Source organism: Capricornis sumatraensis, chromosome 6 (genome assembly GCF_032405125.1).
Source record: "Capricornis sumatraensis isolate serow.1 chromosome 6, serow.2, whole genome shotgun sequence".
NCBI lineage: Eukaryota > Metazoa > Chordata > Mammalia > Artiodactyla > Bovidae > Capricornis > Capricornis sumatraensis.
The window spans coordinates 69,865,795-69,884,224 of NC_091074.1; the positions used below are offsets into that span (position 1 = coordinate 69,865,795).

General features: G+C 36.5%; 1 protein-coding gene across 1 annotated transcript in view; it reads left to right on the top strand.

Moving 5' to 3' along the window:
• The window catches only part of DCAF10 (DDB1 and CUL4 associated factor 10), a 51,465-nt gene that overhangs the window by 21,533 nt on the left and 11,502 nt on the right, over window positions 1-18,430 (top strand). Inside the window, exon 3 of the mRNA XM_068974521.1 lies at window positions 14,343-14,540. Coding sequence (XP_068830622.1) covers window positions 14,343-14,540 — 198 coding nt within the window. The remainder of the gene's footprint in view (window positions 1-14,342; window positions 14,541-18,430) is intronic.

Consider the following 18,430-nt stretch of genomic DNA (forward strand, 5'->3'; position numbering starts at 1 on the left):
AAATGGCCCTCTTTTTATTATAGTACAGAATTCAAATGTGAAGTAAGGATGTCATATTCTGCATCATAATTTCATTGGAAATGTTATGTAAAAACCCATATATTTAATTTATTCTTTTTCTAAGAATTTGCATATAATTAAATGTAAAAAGGCTTATTATATGATTTTGGTTTTATTTCCCTTGTACAATGAAATGTTGGTACCTGTTTTAAGAAAATTCAATTTCAGTTGCTGTTATCCTTTATCAGTCATCCTCTGAAAATGAAAACCTCAATTTATCCAGAACTCCTATAGTCATGTGTTAGAGTTAAATGGGATTCTATTATATCCTAGGCTTCCTTGGTGGCTCAGTGGTAAAGAATCTGCCTGTCAGTGCAGGGGACGCAGGTTCGATCCGAGTCAGAGAGATCCCCTGGAGAGGGAAATGGCAACCCATTCCAGTATTCTTGCGTGGGAAATCCCATAGACAGTGGAGCCTGATGGGCTACAGTCCATCGGGTTGCAAAGAGTCTGACACCGCTTGTCAAGTGAGCACACATTATGTCCTAGAGCCAGACATCCTGGGATGTGAAGTCAAGTGGGCCTTAGGAAGCATTATTGTGAACAAAGCAAGTGGAGGTGATGGAATTCCAGCTGAGCTTTTTAAAATCCTCTAAGATGATGCAATTAAACTGTAGCACTCATTATGCCAGCAAATTTGGAAAACTCAGCAGTGGTCATAGGACTGACTGGAAAAGGTCACTTTTCATTCCAATCCTTAAAGAAGGGCAATGCCAAAGAATGTTCAAACTACCATACAGTTGTGCTCATTTCACATGCTAGCAAGGTTTTGCTCAAAATCCTTCAAGCTAGGCTTCAGCAGTGCATGAACTGAGAACTTCCAGATGTACAAACTGGGTTTTGAAGAGGCAGAGAAACCAGAGATCAAATTGCCAACATTCGTTGGATCATGGAGAAAACAAGGGAATTCCAGAAAAGCATCTACTTCTGCTTCATTGACTATGCTAAAGCCTTTGACTGTGTGGAACACAACAAACTGGAAAATTCTTAAAGAGATAGGAGTACGGACCACCTTACTTGTCTCCTGAGAAACCTGTATGCTGGTCAAGAAGCAACAGTTAGAACTGGACATGGAACAACTAACTAGTTCAAAATTGGGAAAGGAGTATGACAAGGCTGTATATTGTCACCCTATTTATTTAACTCATATGCAGAAAGGCTGGGCTGGATAAATCACAAGCTGGAATCAAGATTGCTAGGAGAAATATCAACAACCTCAGATATGCAGATGATACCACTCTAATGGCAGAAAGTAAAGAGGAGCTAAGGAACCTCTTGATGAGAGTGAAAGAGGAGAGTGAAAAAGCTGGCTTAAAGCTCAGCATTCAAAAAGCTATGATCATGGCATCTGGTCCCTTCACTTAATGGCAGATAGATGGGGAAAGAATGGAAACAGTGGCACATTTTCTTTTCTTGAGCTTCAAAATCACTGTAGATGGTGACTGCAGCCATAAGACAGTGTATTAAAAAACAGGGACATCACTTTAGGGTTTTCTAGGTGGTGCAGTGATAACAAATCTGCCTACCAATGCAGGAGACACAGGAGACATGGGTTCAATCCCTGGGTCAGAAAGATCCCTCCCCTGATGAAAAAATGGCAACCTAATCCAGTGATCTTGCCTGAAAATTTCCATGGACATGGGAGCCTACTGGGCTACAGTTCATGGGGTTACCAAGAGTTGGACTTGACTGAGCTCATGTGCTTTGCCGACAAAGGTCCATATATCAAAGCTGTGGTTTTTCCAGGAGTCATGTGTGGATGTGAGGGAGTTGGTCCATAAAGAAGACTGAGTGCTGAAGAATTGATAACTTTCAAATTGTGGTGCTGGAGAACTTGAGAATCTTTTGGACTGCATGGAGATCAAACCAGTCAATCCTAAAGGAAATCAACCCTGAATATTCATTGGAAGGACTGTTATTGAAACTGAAGCTCCAATACTTTAAGGAGTTCTTACCATCAGTCATCTTCCTTCCTTCCTTTCTTATACCTGTAAGACACACAAGTCTTTGTTTTATTCAGCACTGTATAGCACTCCTTGAACTGCAAGGAGATCCACACTAAATATTCATTGGAAGAACTGATGCTGAAGCTGAAGCTCCAATACTTTGGCCACCTGACTCAAAGAGGCGACTCACTGGAAAAGACCCTGATGCTGGGAAAGACTGAAGGCAAAGGCAAGAGAAGGGGACAACAGAGGATGAGATGGTCGGATGGCATTGCCGATTAAATGGACGTGAGTTTGAGCCAACTCCAGCAGATTGTGAAGGACATGGAAGCCTGGCGTGCTGCAGTCTGTAGGTCTAGAGGGTTGCAAAGAGTCGCACATGACTGAATAACTGAACATATATTTTAAGGCAAAAAATGACGAAACTATAAAGTCTAATTATTGAATTTTTCATTAAACTTATTCAGTTCAAAATTACTAACTTCCAAGATTATATTTTCTGCATTACTGATATTAAAATATCCTTTTATGCAACAATGGTAATTTTTTTCAGTGACCTTATTGACAAAATTTTTAAACTTATGCCTCACTTTATTTTTTATGAATATACTTTTGGAACCTGGTCAGCTCAGAGATTCTTCTGAAAGTCTTAACCAATCATGTTACTTTTTTGCTTAAAACCCTTCAGGGTGAACTGGTATGGTCTACAGCAATATAATCCCACTGGGGTTTTAAATCCATATGTACATTATGTACTTTCTATACTAAATATCAGGGTTTTTCCCTAAATTTTTCAAATGTATGAAGATGCTTTTATGATGATAATCAGTTTAGAAAGTTTGACTTTCCATTAGCCTTTGCCATTTTGTATTTTTTAAAATCATATAATTCCTGTCAAATGTGGAAGTCTTTGAAATACTTCTACTTTTAAAAGCCTCATCAGTAAATTTAAAACTATAAGGGGAAAATGGATTTGACAGTATAATTAAAATTTTCATATAGCAAAAACTGTAAATCACATTTAAAGATAGAAACATATGTAAAACATTCAACATGCTGTATTTGAAAAACTGAAGTATATTATCCTTATTATAAACAGATTTTATAACTCAATAAATAATATTACAAGAGGGAAATCAGTAAGGAATATGGAATAGCAATTCCCAGAAGAAATATAATCTTCCAATTAATATGAAAAAAAAGTTTAACTTTACTAAGAATAAACATTTCAGCTTAAAACAAGATGATATTTTTTTCCTTGCACTTAACAGAATTAAGGTATAACTTGTGTGGGAAGGGTTTGAAGAAACAGACACTATTCTAACTGCTCGTGGAACTAGCTATTATTATGTTCTCAGGACAATTTGGCTATTTATATTCAAAAGCCTTACATTTACAAAGTCTCTTTTTACTTAGCAATACATTTTTCTGCAAATGTATTTAGAAAAATAACTAGGAATGTGGTTAATGTTTGACTGTTAGGATGTTCATCATAGTGTTTTGAATAGTAGTAAATTGGCAGCAATCTAAACATCCAGCAATTTGCAAGTTAGTTTAAAAAAGAGAAAAGATTATGATTCATTCATAGTGAATGCTATTCAGCCATTAAAATTTTTTTTGTCAATAAATAATGACATGTAAAATATTTATAAAATAATATTAAGCATGAGATACATGAACTAAGCTAAATATCAATTTCAGTGGTTATTTTTGGTAGTGGATTTTTCCCATTTAAAAAATACTTTTAATGGATATGTATTTATAATTAAGAAATAGTTACTGGGAATCACTATAGAATGATTCCATGATTTATGCTCTACTTGTCTCTAGTTTTCCACACACAGCACATCTAACTGCTGTTGCCTCAGAGTACACCATCCCTGTGCATACCTTTATACCTTTGCTTATCCCTTGCCCTTAGGGAGTTCCTACTCATTTTTTAAAAAAACAAGTTCAAATGATTCCACCATGAAACATTTCCTAACTGTCCTCTTTTCTTTGCTTGTTCAACATATTTATTTTGTATAGCTATATATTTTAATACCTTTTCCACTAGGCAGTGAAGTGCTCATTCATTTAATAAATATTTGTGAATTTGTGAGTAGAAATGTGTGCTTTGGGTACTACAAGATCTAACCATGAGTTATGCACACAGGTTTGCCTGCCTTCAAGGAGTTTATACCCTTTTAAAGTTATTCCTTACACGGTAACAGTAAGTGTTGTGATAGAAGTATAGAGTGCTTTGGGAAATTAGAAGATCAGTAAATCTGGCCCAGACTGGATATAGAAAGAGGTTTTCCTAGAAGGGCTAATTATTGAGTATTGAAAAGGAAATAAGTGTTAGCCAGGTCAAGAGATCAGGAGAACGTGGTTTCAGGTAGCAGAAACAGCCTGTACAAAAGCCTGGAATTTTTAAAATTGTTTCAGGAAGGCCATTATGGTGCTTGTGGATATTGATTTCTGATAGAAAATAATTCTATATAATTTTATCTTGGAGGAATTCTTTTCTTGAGAGATAAGGTAGTTACATACAATAGTATATGTTAGAGAAAGCATCCTAATATTGAATTAAGCAGAAATTCAAATGTGATAGGTTATAGTTTTTAAATATTTGTAAATATATTCCCACTGATTGAGAACTTAGTATAAAATAATTAAAATCTGAATTATAGGGTATTTTAATTGTTGTGTTTTTGTTTTTATTGAAGTATAATTGATTTACAATGTTGTGTTTTCTGGGGTATAGCAAATGATTCAGTTATATATATTCTTTTCATATTCTCTCCATAATGGTTTATTACAACATATTTAATATAGTTCCCTGTGCTAGGGATCTTGTTGTTTATCTGTGTTACAAATAATAGTTTGTATCTGCTAATCCCAAACTCCTAATTTATCCACCCACTTTCCCCTTTTATAACCGTAAATTTGTTTTCGTGGGCTGTGAGTCTGTTTCTGTTTTGTGAATAAGTTGATTTGTATATCATCTTTTAGATTCCCCATTATGAGTGATATCATATGTTATTTTCATTTAGTATGATAATCTTTAAGTCCATCCATGTTTGCAAATGGCGTTATTTCATTCTTTTTTATGGCTGAGTAGTATTCCTTTATATATGTATATATTATCACATCCTCTTTATTCATTCATCTGTCCATGGACATCTAGGTTGCTTCTGTGTCTTGGCTATTATAATAATGCTGCTATGAACATTGGGGTACATATATTTTTTTGAATTAGAGTTTTTCTGATATATGCCCAGGAATGGGATTGCTGGATCATATGACAATTCTGTTTTTAGTTTTTTAAGGAACCTCCGTACTGTTTTCCATAGTGCTTATACCAGTTTACATTCCCACCAACATTGTAGAAGGGTTCCCTTTTCTTTACACACTCTCCAGCATTAATTATTTGTATACTTTTTAATGATGGCCATCCTGACTGGTGTAAGGGGATACCACATTGTAGTTTTGAATTGCATTTCTCTGTTAATTAGCATTGTTGAACATCTTTTCATGTGCCTATTGGCTATCTTTCTGGAGTTAGAAATAACTCCAGAAAGAATGAAGGGATGGAGCCAAAGCAAAAACAATAGCCTGTTGTGGATGTCACTGGTGATAGAAGCAAGATCCAATGCTGTAAAGAGCAATATTGCATAGGAACCTGGAATGGCAGGTCCATGAATCAAGGCAAATTGGAAGTGATCAAATAGTAAGTAGATGGCAAGAGTGAACGTCGACATTCTAGGAATCAGTGAACTAAAATGGACTGGAATGGGTGAATTAACTCAGATGACCATTATATCTACTACTGTAGGCAGGAATCCTTTAGAAGAAATGGAGTAGCCAAAAGAGTCCGAAATGCAGTACTTGGATGCAGTCTCAAAAACGACAGAATGATCTCTGTTCATTTCCAAGGCAAACCATTCAATATCACAGTAATCCAAGTCTTTGCCCCAACCAGTAATGCTGAAGAAGCTGAACAGTTCTATGAAGACCTACAAGACCTTCTAGAACTAACACCAAAAAAGGATATCCTTTTCATTATAGGGGACTGGAACGCAAAAGTAGGAAGTCAAGAAACACCTGGAGTAACAGGCAAATTTGGCCTTGGAATGCGGAATGAAGCAGGGCAAAGACTAATAGAGTTTTGCCAAGAAAATGCACTGGTCATAGCAAACACCCTCTTCCAACAACACAAGAGAAGACTCTACACATGGACATCACCAGATGGTCAACACCGAAATCAGATTGATTATATTCTTTGCAGCCAAAGATGGAGAAGCTCTATACAGTCAACAAAAACAAGACCAGGAGCTGACTGTGGCTCAGATCATGAACTCCTTATTACCAAATTCAGACTTAAATTGAAGAAAGTAGGGAAGACCACTAGACCATTCAGGTATGACCTAAATCAAATCCCTTATGATTATACAGTGGAAGTGAGAAATAGATTTAAGGGACTAGATCTGATAGATAGAGTGCCTGATGAATTATGGATGGAGGTTCATGACATTGTACAGGAGACAGGGATCAAGACCATCCCCATGGAAAAGAAATGCAAAAAACCAAAATGGCTGTCTGAGGAGACCTTACAAATAGCTGTGAAAAGAAGAGAAGTGAAAAACAAAGGAGAAAAGGAAAGATATAAGCATCTGAATGCAGAGTTCCAAAGAATAGCAAGAAGAGATAAGAAAGCCTTCCTCAGCGATCAGTGCAAAGAAATAGAGGCAAACAACAGAATGGGAAAGACTAGAGATCTCTTCAAGAAAATTAGAGATACCAAGGGAACATTTCATGCAAAGATGGGCTCGATAAAGGACAGAAATGGTAGGGACCTAACAGAAGCAGAAGATATTAAGAAGAGGTGGCAAGAATACACAGAAGAACTGTACAAAAAAGATCTTCACGACCAAGATAATCACAATGGTGTGATCACTCACCTAGAGCCAGACATCTTGGAATGTGAAGTCAAGTAGGCCTTGGAAAGCATCACTACGAACAAGGCTAGTGGAGGAGATGGCATTCCAATTGAGCTATTTCAAATCCTGAAAGATGATGCTGTGAAAGTGCTGCACTGAATATGCCAGCAAATTTGGAAAACTCAGCAGTGGCCACAGGACTGGAAAAAGTCAGTTTTCATTCCAATCCCAAAAAAAGGCAATGCCAAAGAATGCTCCAACTACCACACAATTGCACTTATCTCACATGCTAGTAAAGTAATGCTCAAAATTCTCCAAGCCAGGCTTCAGCAATATGTGAACCGTCAACTTCCAGATGTTCAAGCTGGTTTTAGAAAAGGCAGAGGAACCAAAGATCAAATTGCCAGCATCTGCTGGATCATGGAAAAAGCAAGAGAGTTCCAGAAAAACATCTATTTCTGCTTTATTGACTATGCCAAAGCCTTTGACTGTGTGGATCACAATAAACTGTGGAAAATTCTGAAAGAGATGGGAATACCAGACCACCTGACCTGCCTCTTGAGAAACCTATATGCAGGTAAGGAAGCAACAGTTAGAACTGGACATGGAACAACAGACTGGTTCCAAATAGGAAAAGGAGTACATCAAGGCTGTATATTGTCACCCTGCTTATTTAACTTCTATGCAGAGTACATCATGAGAAACTGACTGGAAGAAGCATAAGCTGCAATCTCGATTGCCGGGAGAAATATCAATAACCTCAGATATGCAGATGACACCACCCTTATGGCAGAAATTGAAGAGGAACTAAAAAGCCTCTTGATGAAAGTGAAAGTGGAGAGTGAAAAAGTTGGCTTAAAGCTCAACATCTGGTCCCATCACTTCATGGGAAATAGATGGGGAAACAGTGGAAACAGTGTCAGACTTTATTTTCTGGGGGCTCCAAAATCACTGCAGATTGTGACTACAGCCATGAAATTAAAAGATGCTTACTCCTTGGAAGAAAAGTTATGACCAACCTAGATAGCATGTTGAAAAGCAGAGACATTACTTTGCCAACAAAGGTCCGTCTACTCAAGGCTATGGTTTTTCCAGTGGTCATGTATGGATGTGAGAGTTGGGTTGTGAAGAAAGCTGAGCTCTGAAGAATTGATGCTTTTGAACTGTGGTCTTGGAGAAGACTCTTGAGAGTCCCTTGGACTGCAAGGAGATCCAACCAGTCCATTCTGAGGGAGATCATTCCTGGGTGTTCATTGGAAGGACTGATGCTAAAGCTGAAACTCCAGTACTTTGGCCACCTCATGCGAAGAGTTGACTCATTGGAAAAGACTCTGTTGCTGGGAGGGATTGGGGGCAGGGGAAGAAGGGGACAACAGAGGATGAGATGGCTGGATGGCATCACCGACTTAATGGACATGAGTTTGAGTGAACTCCGGGAGTTGGTGATGGACAGGGAGGCCTGGCGTGCTGCGATTCATGGGGTCGCAAAGAGTCGGACACGAATGAGTGACTGAGCTGAACTGAACTGAACTGAACTGGCTATCTAGATGTTTTCTTTGGAGAAATGTCTATATAGGTCTTCTGCCCATTTTTTGATTGGGTTTTTTGTTATTAAGTTGTACAAGCTTTTGTAAATTTTGGAAATTAAGCCCTTGGAGGTCCCATTTTGCAAGTACTTTCTCCCAATCTGTAGGTTGTCTTTTTGTTTGGTTTATGGTTTTCTTTGCTATGCAGAAGCTTATAAGTTTGCATAAGTGCCATTTATCTCTTTTGTCTTTCATTTCTATTGCCTTAGAAGTGTTAATTATTTTGTAATCTTGACTGATCCTAATAAAATGTCGCTAAGTGAGATTATTTGGGGAATGCATTTGAAATAATGGGCTTCCCTGATGGCTCAGATGGTAAAAAATCTGCTTGCAGTGCAGGAGACCTGGGTTTGATCCCTGGGTTGGGAAGATACCTTGGAGAAGGGAATAGCTACCCACTCCAGTTTAATAGATTAAAAATAATGGCACGTTTTCCCTTTTTGGTGAACGAAAGATTTTAAAAATTCTGTAGTGCTTTACAATTTTAAGGGCTTCCCTGGTGGTTCAGCTGGTAAAGAATCTGCCTGCAATGTGGGAGACCTGGGTTCGGTCCCTGGGTTGGGAAGATCCCCTGGAGAAGGGAACAGGTACCCACTCCAGTATTCTGGCCTGGAGAATCCCATGCCTGTATATTCCATGGGGTCACAAAGAGTCAGACTCGACTGAGCAACTTTCACTTTTACTTTACAATTTTAAAAAGTTTCTCATGGATGATTTCATATAATCCCGTAATAACCCTCCCCTTTCCTCTTCCTATCCCTCTTCTGCCCGCCCCCCCCCCCCCCCACCGCCTTGCTTCCCTCTTCACACTGCAGGTAACCATTAGTTTATTCTCTGTATCTGTTCATCTGCTTCTTTTTTGTTTTATTCACTAATTTGTTGTAGTTTTTAGATTCCATTTATAAATGATATCATATAGTATTTGTCTTTCTCTGTCTGACTTATTTCCCTTAGCATAATGCCCTCCAAGTCCATCCATTTTGGTGCAGGTAAAATTTCATTCCTTTTTATGTCTGAGTAGTATTCCATATATATACACCACATCTTCTTTATCCATTCATCTGCTGATAGACACATGGGTTATTTTCACACCACAGCAATTGTAAATAATGCTCCTGTGCACATTGGAGTGCATATATATTTTTGAATTTTTTTTTCAGATATATATCCAGGAGTAGAATTGCTGGGTCACATGGGTCTAATTTAGTTTTTTGAGAAACCTCTGTTTTCCACAGTGCCTGTATCCATACATTCCCATGAGCAGTGTATGAGGGTTCCTTTTTCTCCACATTTTTTTTCTATATATGTTTCTTAATATTTGTATTATTTCTGTGCATCTATTTTTTATACTGAATTCTAGAGTATTTCATTCTTTTTTATAGCGGAGTAAGATTCCATTATATATATGTACCACGTCTTTTTTTTTGATGTATAATTGATTTATACAATGTTGTAATTTCTGCTGTATAGGTGACCCAGTTATATACATATATACATTCTTTTTTTATGTTCTTTTCCATTATGTTTTATCCCACCAGATTAGATATAGTTCCCTGTGATATACAGGGTGTACAGGTAGGACCTTGTTGTTTATCCATTCTAAATATATTAGTTTGCATCCACTAACCCCAGACTCCCAGTCCATTGTTCTTCTGCCCAACATCCCCACCCCTTGGCAATCACAAGTCTTGGCAATCACTCTGTGTCTGTGAGTCTGTTTCTATTCTGTAGATAGGTTCATTCGGAGAAGGTGATGGCACCCCACTCCAGTACTCTGGCCTGGAAAATCCCATGGATGGAGGAGCCTGGTAGGCTGCAGTCCATGGGGCTGCTAAGAGTCAGACACGACTGAGCGACTTCACTTTCACTTTTCACTTTCATGCATTGGAGAAGGAAATGGCAACCCACTCCAGTGTTCTTGCCTGGAGAATCCCAGGGACGGGGGAGCCTGGTGGGCTGCCATCTATGGGGTCGCACAGAGTCAGACACAACTGAAGTGACTTAGCAGCAGCAGCAGTGCCATATTTTAGACTCCACGTGTAAGTGATATCATGTGTTATTTGTCTTTCTGACACTTCACTTAGTGTAATAACATCTGGTTGCATTCATGGTGCCTGCTAATGGCATTATTTCTTTCCTTTTTATGGCTGAGTAGTATTCCATTATATTGGATTGGCCAAATGAACTTTTTGGCCAACCTGTATATATATATCTTCTTTATCCATTCATCAGTCACTGGATATTTAGGTTGCTTCCATGTCTTAGCTATGGTAAATAGTGCTACAATGAACATTGGGGTGCATGTCCCAAATATTTTCAAAGTATGGTTTTTTTCTGGATATATGCCCAGGGGTGGGACTGCTGGATCATATAGCAGTTATGTTTCTAGACTTTTAAGGAACCTCCATAATGTACCCCATAGGGACTGTACCAGTTTACATTCACAGCAACAGTGTAGGAGGGTTCCCTTTTTCCCCACACCCACTCTAGCATTTATTGTTTGTAGACTTTTTGTTGACGGCCATTCTGATTGGTACCTCATTGTAGCTTTGATTTGCATTTCTCTAATAATTAGCAATGTCCAGCATGTCACACAGAGTTGGACACGACTGAAACAACTTAGCAGCAGCAGCAGCATGTTTTTCAAAATATTAGCATCTTTTCATGTGCTATCTGGCCATTGGTATGACCTCTTTGGAGAAATGTCTAGATTTTTGCTCATTTTTTTGATTGGGTGGTTGTTTTGATTTTGAGCTGTGTGAGCTGTTCGTATATTTTGGGGATTAATCCCTTGTTGGTCAAATCACTGGCAAATATTTTCTCTCATTTTGTGGGTTGTCTTTTCATTTGGTTTATGGTCGCCTTTGTTGTGCAAAAGCTTTTAAGTTTACTTAAATCCTATTTTTGTTTCCTCTGCTTTAGGAGGTAGATTAAAAAAAATGCTGTGTTTTATTTCAAACAGTGTTCTGCCTTATGTTTTCTTCTAGGAGTTGTATAGTATCTGGTCTTAGATTTAGGTCATTAATCCATTTTGAATTTATTTTTGTATATGGTGTTAGAGAATGTTCAAATTTCATTCTCTTACATGTCTAGTTTTCCAGCACTACTTATTGAAGAAATTTTCTTTTCTCCATTGTGTATTCTTGCCTCTTTCTCATAGATTAATTGACCATAGGTGTGTGGGTTTATTTCTGGGCTCTGCATCCTGTTCCATTGATCTGTGTGTGTTTTTGTGCCAGTACTATAATGCTTTGATTATTGTAGCTTGGTAGTATAGTCTGAGGGCTTCCTTGGTGGCTCAGATGGTAAAGAATCTGCCTGCAATGCAGACGACCTAAGTTCAATCCCTGGGTTGGGAAGATCCCCTGGAGGAGGGCATAGCAACCCACCGGTATTCTTGTATTGAGAAGCCCCATGGACATAGGAGCCTGGCTGGCTACAGTCCATGAGGTTGCAAAGAGTCAGACACGAGGAATGACTAAGCACAGCACACTATAGTCCAAAGTCAGACAGCATGATTCTTCCACCTCTGTTCTTTCTCAAGATTATTTTGGCTATTTGGAGTCTTTGTGTTTCCATACAAATTTTAAAATTATTTGTTCTAGTTCTGTGAAAAATGCCTTTGATATCTTGATCGGGATTACATTCAATCTGTAGACTGCCTTGGGCAGTATGGTTATTTTAACAATAATAGTAGGTCTTCTATCCCAAGGACACATATCTTTCTGTGTCATCTTCTCATCTTCAGTTTCTTGCATCAGTGTATTATAGTTTTCTAAGTATAGGTCTTTTATCTCCTTAGGTAGGTTTATTCCTAGGTATTTTATGCTCTTTGACATGATGGTAAATGGAATTGTTTCCTTAATTTCTCTTTCTGATAGTTCATTGTTAGCATGTAGAACTGCAACAGATTTCTGTATATTTTGTATCCTGCAACTTTACCAAATTTGTTGATGTGCTCTAATAGTTTTCTGTGGTATCTTTAGGATTTTCTGTTAAGTAGTATCATGTCATCTGCAAGCAGTGAGTTCTACTTTTTCATTTCCTATTTGGAGTCCTTTTATTTCTTTTTCATCTCTAATTGCTGTGGATAGGACTTCAGAATGGACATCCTTGTTTTGTTTCTGATATTAACGCATTATTGACTGGGGGGTTTTTGCAGAAATTAATGCCTATGGCTGGCAATTTGTTATGTAAATGAATATTGAAATGTCTCTGGTAAATAATTTTGGGGTAACAAAAGACGTATTGATATGTCTCTGATTGATAATGTGGTAAAAGGAAATGCCCTCAGCTTTTCACGATTGAGTATGATGTTAACTATGGCTTTGTCATATATTGCCTTATATTAAGCCAGATTCCCTCTATACCTGCTTTCTGGAGAGTTTTTAATCATAAATGGATGCTGAACTTTATCAAAAGCTTTGTTTGCATTATGTTGAGATGATCATATGGTGTTTATTCTTCAATTTCTTAAGGTGGTTTATCACACTCATTGATTTGTGGATACTGAAAAATCTTTGCATCCCTGGGATAAAGTCCGACTTGATCATGTTGTATGATCCTCTTCATATTGTTGGATTTAGTTTGCTAATATTTTATTGAGGATTTTTGCATCTTTGTTTATCAGTGATACTGGCCTGTAATTACTATGTGCATAGAATGAGTTTGAGAGTGTTCCTTCCTCTGCAATTTTTTAGAACAGTTTGAGAAGGATAGATTTTAACTCTTCCCTAAATGTTTGGTAGAATTCATCTGTGAAGCCATTTGGTCCTGGACTTCTGTTTGTGGGGAGTTTTTATTTTTATTTTTAAATTTTAAAATATTTATTAATTTATTTACTTGGCTGTGCCATGTGACTTTCAGGATCTTAGTTCCCCATCCAGGGATGGAACCTGGCCCTCAGCAGTGAAAGCAGAGTTCTAACTACTGGGTCATTAGGGAATTCCCTGTGAGGACTTTTAAAATTACTGATTGAATTTTATTACTGATAATTGATCTGTTCGTATTTTCTGTTTCTTCCTGGTTTAATCTTGGTTCAAGGCAGTACCTTTTTAAGAACTTTTCCATTTCTTCTTCGTTGTCCTAGAAGCAAGATTATTTGGGGAATGCCTTTGAATTAATTGGGCTTTCCTGGTGCCTCAATTGGTAAAGAATCTGCCTGTAATGCAGGAGACCCAGGTTTGATCCCTGGGTCGGGAAGATCCCCTGGAGAAGGGAATGACAACCCTCTCCAGTATTCTTGCCTGGAGAATTTCATGGACTGAGGACCCTGTGGGCTGTAGTCCATGAGGTCACAAAGAATAGGACACAACTGAGTGACTAAACACTTTCACTTTTACTTTGAATTGATTAAAAATTTTGCATATGTAAATATATTTTAAAGAGAAATGTACACTAAATAGAAAGTGATGTTATCTGTAGCAAAGTAAATATTTGTCATAATTTTGAATGCTTTATGCTTAATGTGTTTCACCTGCAGTTAAGTATTCAAAATCTCTTTTGTCTCCTATTGTCTGTTACCATTTGTGTTTCCTATACAGATTCTAAAATTCGTTTTCTCTGGCATTGTTCTCTAAACACCTACCTCTATTTCTGGTTTTCAATAAAATAATTTAACACAAGTAGATAAAATTACAACATGGTCCTCATTAACTCCTAGTATCCTCTGGTTATGTAAAGTATACTTACTACTATTATATATTAGAATCACTGGGTTTGTACAGTAAGTTTGTAGTCCTTTTTTGGTTTGTTTTCTTGATTAGGTAACATAGCAGTTTTTTTTAATAAGAGATTAAATAAACCAGTTTTTCTTTTCTGCTTTGTAGATTTCTTGATAACCGGCTGTTTGCCACCTGTTCTGATGACACTACAATAGCCCTTTGGGATCTGAGAAAACTGAACACGAAAGTATGCACTTTACATGGTCACACTAGCTGGGTGAAGAACATCGAATATGATACTAATACAAGACTCTTAGTAACATCAGGATTTGATGGAAATGTCATTATTTGGGACACCAACAGGTTTGTGAACAGGAGACTATGTTAGGATTATGAACAACAAAAAATGTTTTTAAAATGGTAAAAAAAAAAACTCAGTGTTCTTTCTTAGCTCTCATGTTTCGTTAGAAGAAAGAAACTGGCTTTGGGAAAAACAATCAGAAAGTGATTCTATCTTTTGTTCCTTGCACTTAGTCATATATCGTGACTAAAACACTTGGAGAAAATTATGTAGAAAAAAGACCAAATACTTGGTACTTGAGACCAAGTACCAAATACTTAACCAAGACCAAGTTAATGATGAAAACTGGTTTATAAGATGAGTTTCCTGAATTTAAGGAAAAATTATTCTGTTTTTTCCTTGTGGAACTGAAATGTTTTCCTTTGATCCTTCAATTCTAAATTTATTTTGTAAATTTTGAAGTTTGTTTTCATGCATTAAAAGAGTAGTTTCTCAGTTAGAGTGGTACTGATGTTAGGGGAATGTTTAGAAATAATGTGTAGTGCAGTTTTAGTGGTCACTACAGGAGAAGAGAAGAGGATTTCTACTCACATTTAGTCAGTAGAGATCAGTTTGTAAACATCCTGCAGTGAATGGGATAGTTTGCACAGTGGACCAGTCATCCCATCTAAACTGTCACTAATGTCTGTGTTGTGAAACACTTCAATAGAATATCTCCTGATAGAGAACTGAAAGAGTTGAATTTGGGGAAATAATTATAAGTTTCTGAAATATTCCTTAGAGCTCATATGTAAAACTAGGGGAATATTCTTAAAGATTTCTAGTTATGCATAGTGTTTGAGCCAAGCATAGAGCTACTGATTATCTTTAAGACAGCCTCTTGTTTAAACTTAGAACTAATTATTTTTTTAATTTAGAATATTTTAATGTTATTAATAACCTTGACTTAGTTGGCAGATGTAGAATTCTGCTGCCAAATAGTGAGTACACCCTCTGAAGCAGAGTTTGAACATGTACAAAAATTGAGTGTGTTCTGGACTACAAAGTAAGTCTCAACCAGTATCAAAGAATTGTTATCATACAAATCTTTTCTCTGATCTCAGTATAGTTTAATTAACTACAGGTAAATTAAAATTCCAAGGTTTGGAGACTTATAAACTTACATCCTAAATAATTGATGGATCAAAGAAAAAAATCATAGGGAAGTCAAAAGATAGACTAAAAATTAATGAACTAAGCATCTTACTCAAAAAGCTTGAAAAAGATAAAAAAGTAAATCTGGTGAAAGTAGATACATAGAAATGATTAAGATAAAAGTAGAAATTAATGAAATAGAAAATGAAAGTACAATAAAGATTTTTTTAAAAGCTTGTTCTTCTCTGGTAAGATACATTAAGGAAAAAAGAGAGATGACACAATCCTAACAATAAGAGACAATAAAAAATACAATATAAAGTAAAATAATAAGGTCACTTTTATGCCAATATACTTGAAAACTTTGATGAAACTGACAGATTACCCCCAAAAATACACCTTTGCAAAAGTGATCAAGGAAGAAATAGAAAACCGTAAATAGACATTACCAGGATATTTAACCATTATGCACTGGTTTAGCTGAAAAGGTTGTTAAAAGATTGAATTTCTTCCAAAATAACTAATAGATAGTTACTGTCATGAATCATCCTCAGGTGTCATATCCTAGCACCTCTGGGTACCCACAAACCTCTCTGGAGATACCTTCCTCAAGATCTCTCTTTATGATCTAGTAGCCGAAGTCCCTCTTACATAGGAAACTAATTGCAGGATCCAGTTCCAGCACTGAAACTCTGGAACTCAGGATCCAATTCCAGCATCAACTCTGGCTAGTTTTCATGCAGGGTTGGTTATTTAAATATTCTAAACATCACCTCTGCTTTAACCGTTAGAGAAATGAAAAAAAAAAGTCAATTAAAACATAGCTACTAATTAAATAGCAGCATGTCAGTTTTACAGGTGACTTCTACCAAATATTACAAGAAACAGAACATTCCAATTTTATTAAACTGTCCAGATTGCAGAAAAATGGAATTCTTACCTTAGGTATGAGCTGGTATGACCTTAATACTTGAATTCAAAATGAAAGTTCAGTCTGTAATATGAATGTAGATGTGAATAGTCCAAAAAAAAAAAAAGAGATCCTGTAAGAAATTAATCAAAATAATCATGACCACTTTGGGTTTATTCTAGAAATGAAAAGATGATTTATCAGTAGAAATTCTGTTAGTATAATTTATCCCATTAACAGATTAAATAGATAAATCCTTATTCATCCTTTGTGAATGATAAAATTCATCATTCATAATTAAAAGGGACATCATTACCAACCTTACAGAAATTAAAAGGATCAAAAAGGAATACATGCTTAGTCGCTCAGTTGTATCCTACTCTTTGTGACCCTTTGGATTGTAGCCCACCAGGCTCTTCTGTCCATGGAATTTTCCCAGCAAGAATACTAGAGTGCATTGCCATTTCCTCCTCCAGGGGATCTTCCCAACCCAGGGACTGAACCCATGACTCCAGTGTCTCCTGCACTGTAGGTGGATTCTTCACCGGCTTACCCATCAGGGAAGTCCCACAAAAGAACACAATGAACAACTTTATGGCAACAAATTAGACAACTTTGATAAACAAATACCGCAGAATCACAAATTATTTAAACTAACTCAAGAGCAAACAAAATCTCTAGACCTATTGACCTATAGAGCAAGTAAAGAAATTGTATTGGCAGTTTAAAAATCTTCCCACAATGAAAAGCTCAGACTTGTAAGTCTTCGCTCATGAAGTTTGGTGAATTTTACCAGACATTTACAGAATAAATAATATCAATCTTTCACAAAGCCTTACAGAAAACAGAGAGGAAGGGAGAGCACTTACCAACTCATTTTATGAGGCTAGTATTACTCTGATACCAACCCAGACAAACATCATAAGAATAGAAAACTACGGACCAATATCCTTCTCCTGATAGTTTGATAAAGATTCTCAACAAAATATTAGCAAATCTAACCTAGCAACATATATAGGGGATTATATGTCACTTGGAATTTATTCCAGAAATATAGATAGGGTTGGTTAAACATCTAAAAATCAATTATTGTAATATATTAATAAAGGTAAAAGTCCACATATATGATCATCCAAAGGCAGAAAATACACATGACAAAATCCAATACCCATCTGTGATAAAACTAGGAATAAGAAGGAACTTTTTCAACTTAACAAAGGACAGCTATAAAAAGCCTACAGCTCAAATCATACTCGATGTTGAAAGACTAAAAACACCCCCACTAAGACTGGGAACAAGGCAAGGATGCTTACTCTCACCACTTTTATACAACATCTTACTGGACATGCACTGAGAGTACATTCAGACAAGAAAAATAACAGGCATTTAGACTGGAAAGAAAGAAGTAAAATTATCTATATATGTATAAGATATGATCTTATATATTAAAAATCTTGAATTCACAAAACTGCTAGAACTAATAAGTTTGGCAAGGTCATAAAATATATAAAATTATATTTCTGTTCATGAGCAATGAACAGTCCAAAAAAGAATGAAAAGAAAAATTCCACTCATAATAGCATCAAAAAGAATAAAATATAAGATATAAATGAATGGAGAGACCATTTCATGCTTATGGATCTCAATATCATTAAGATAGCAATTCTCTCAAATTAGTATTTAGATTCAGTACAATCCCTGTCAACTCTAGCTGCCTTTTTTTGGGGGAAAAATTGTCAAACCAATTCTAAAATTTGTATGGAAATACAAATAACCCAGAATAACCAAAACAATCTTCAAAAGGAAGAATGAATTTGGAAAATTCACACTTCCTGATTAAAGAAATTTCTACAGAGCCATAGTAATCAAGGCAAGGTGGTACTGGCATAGGATAGATATCCAACATAA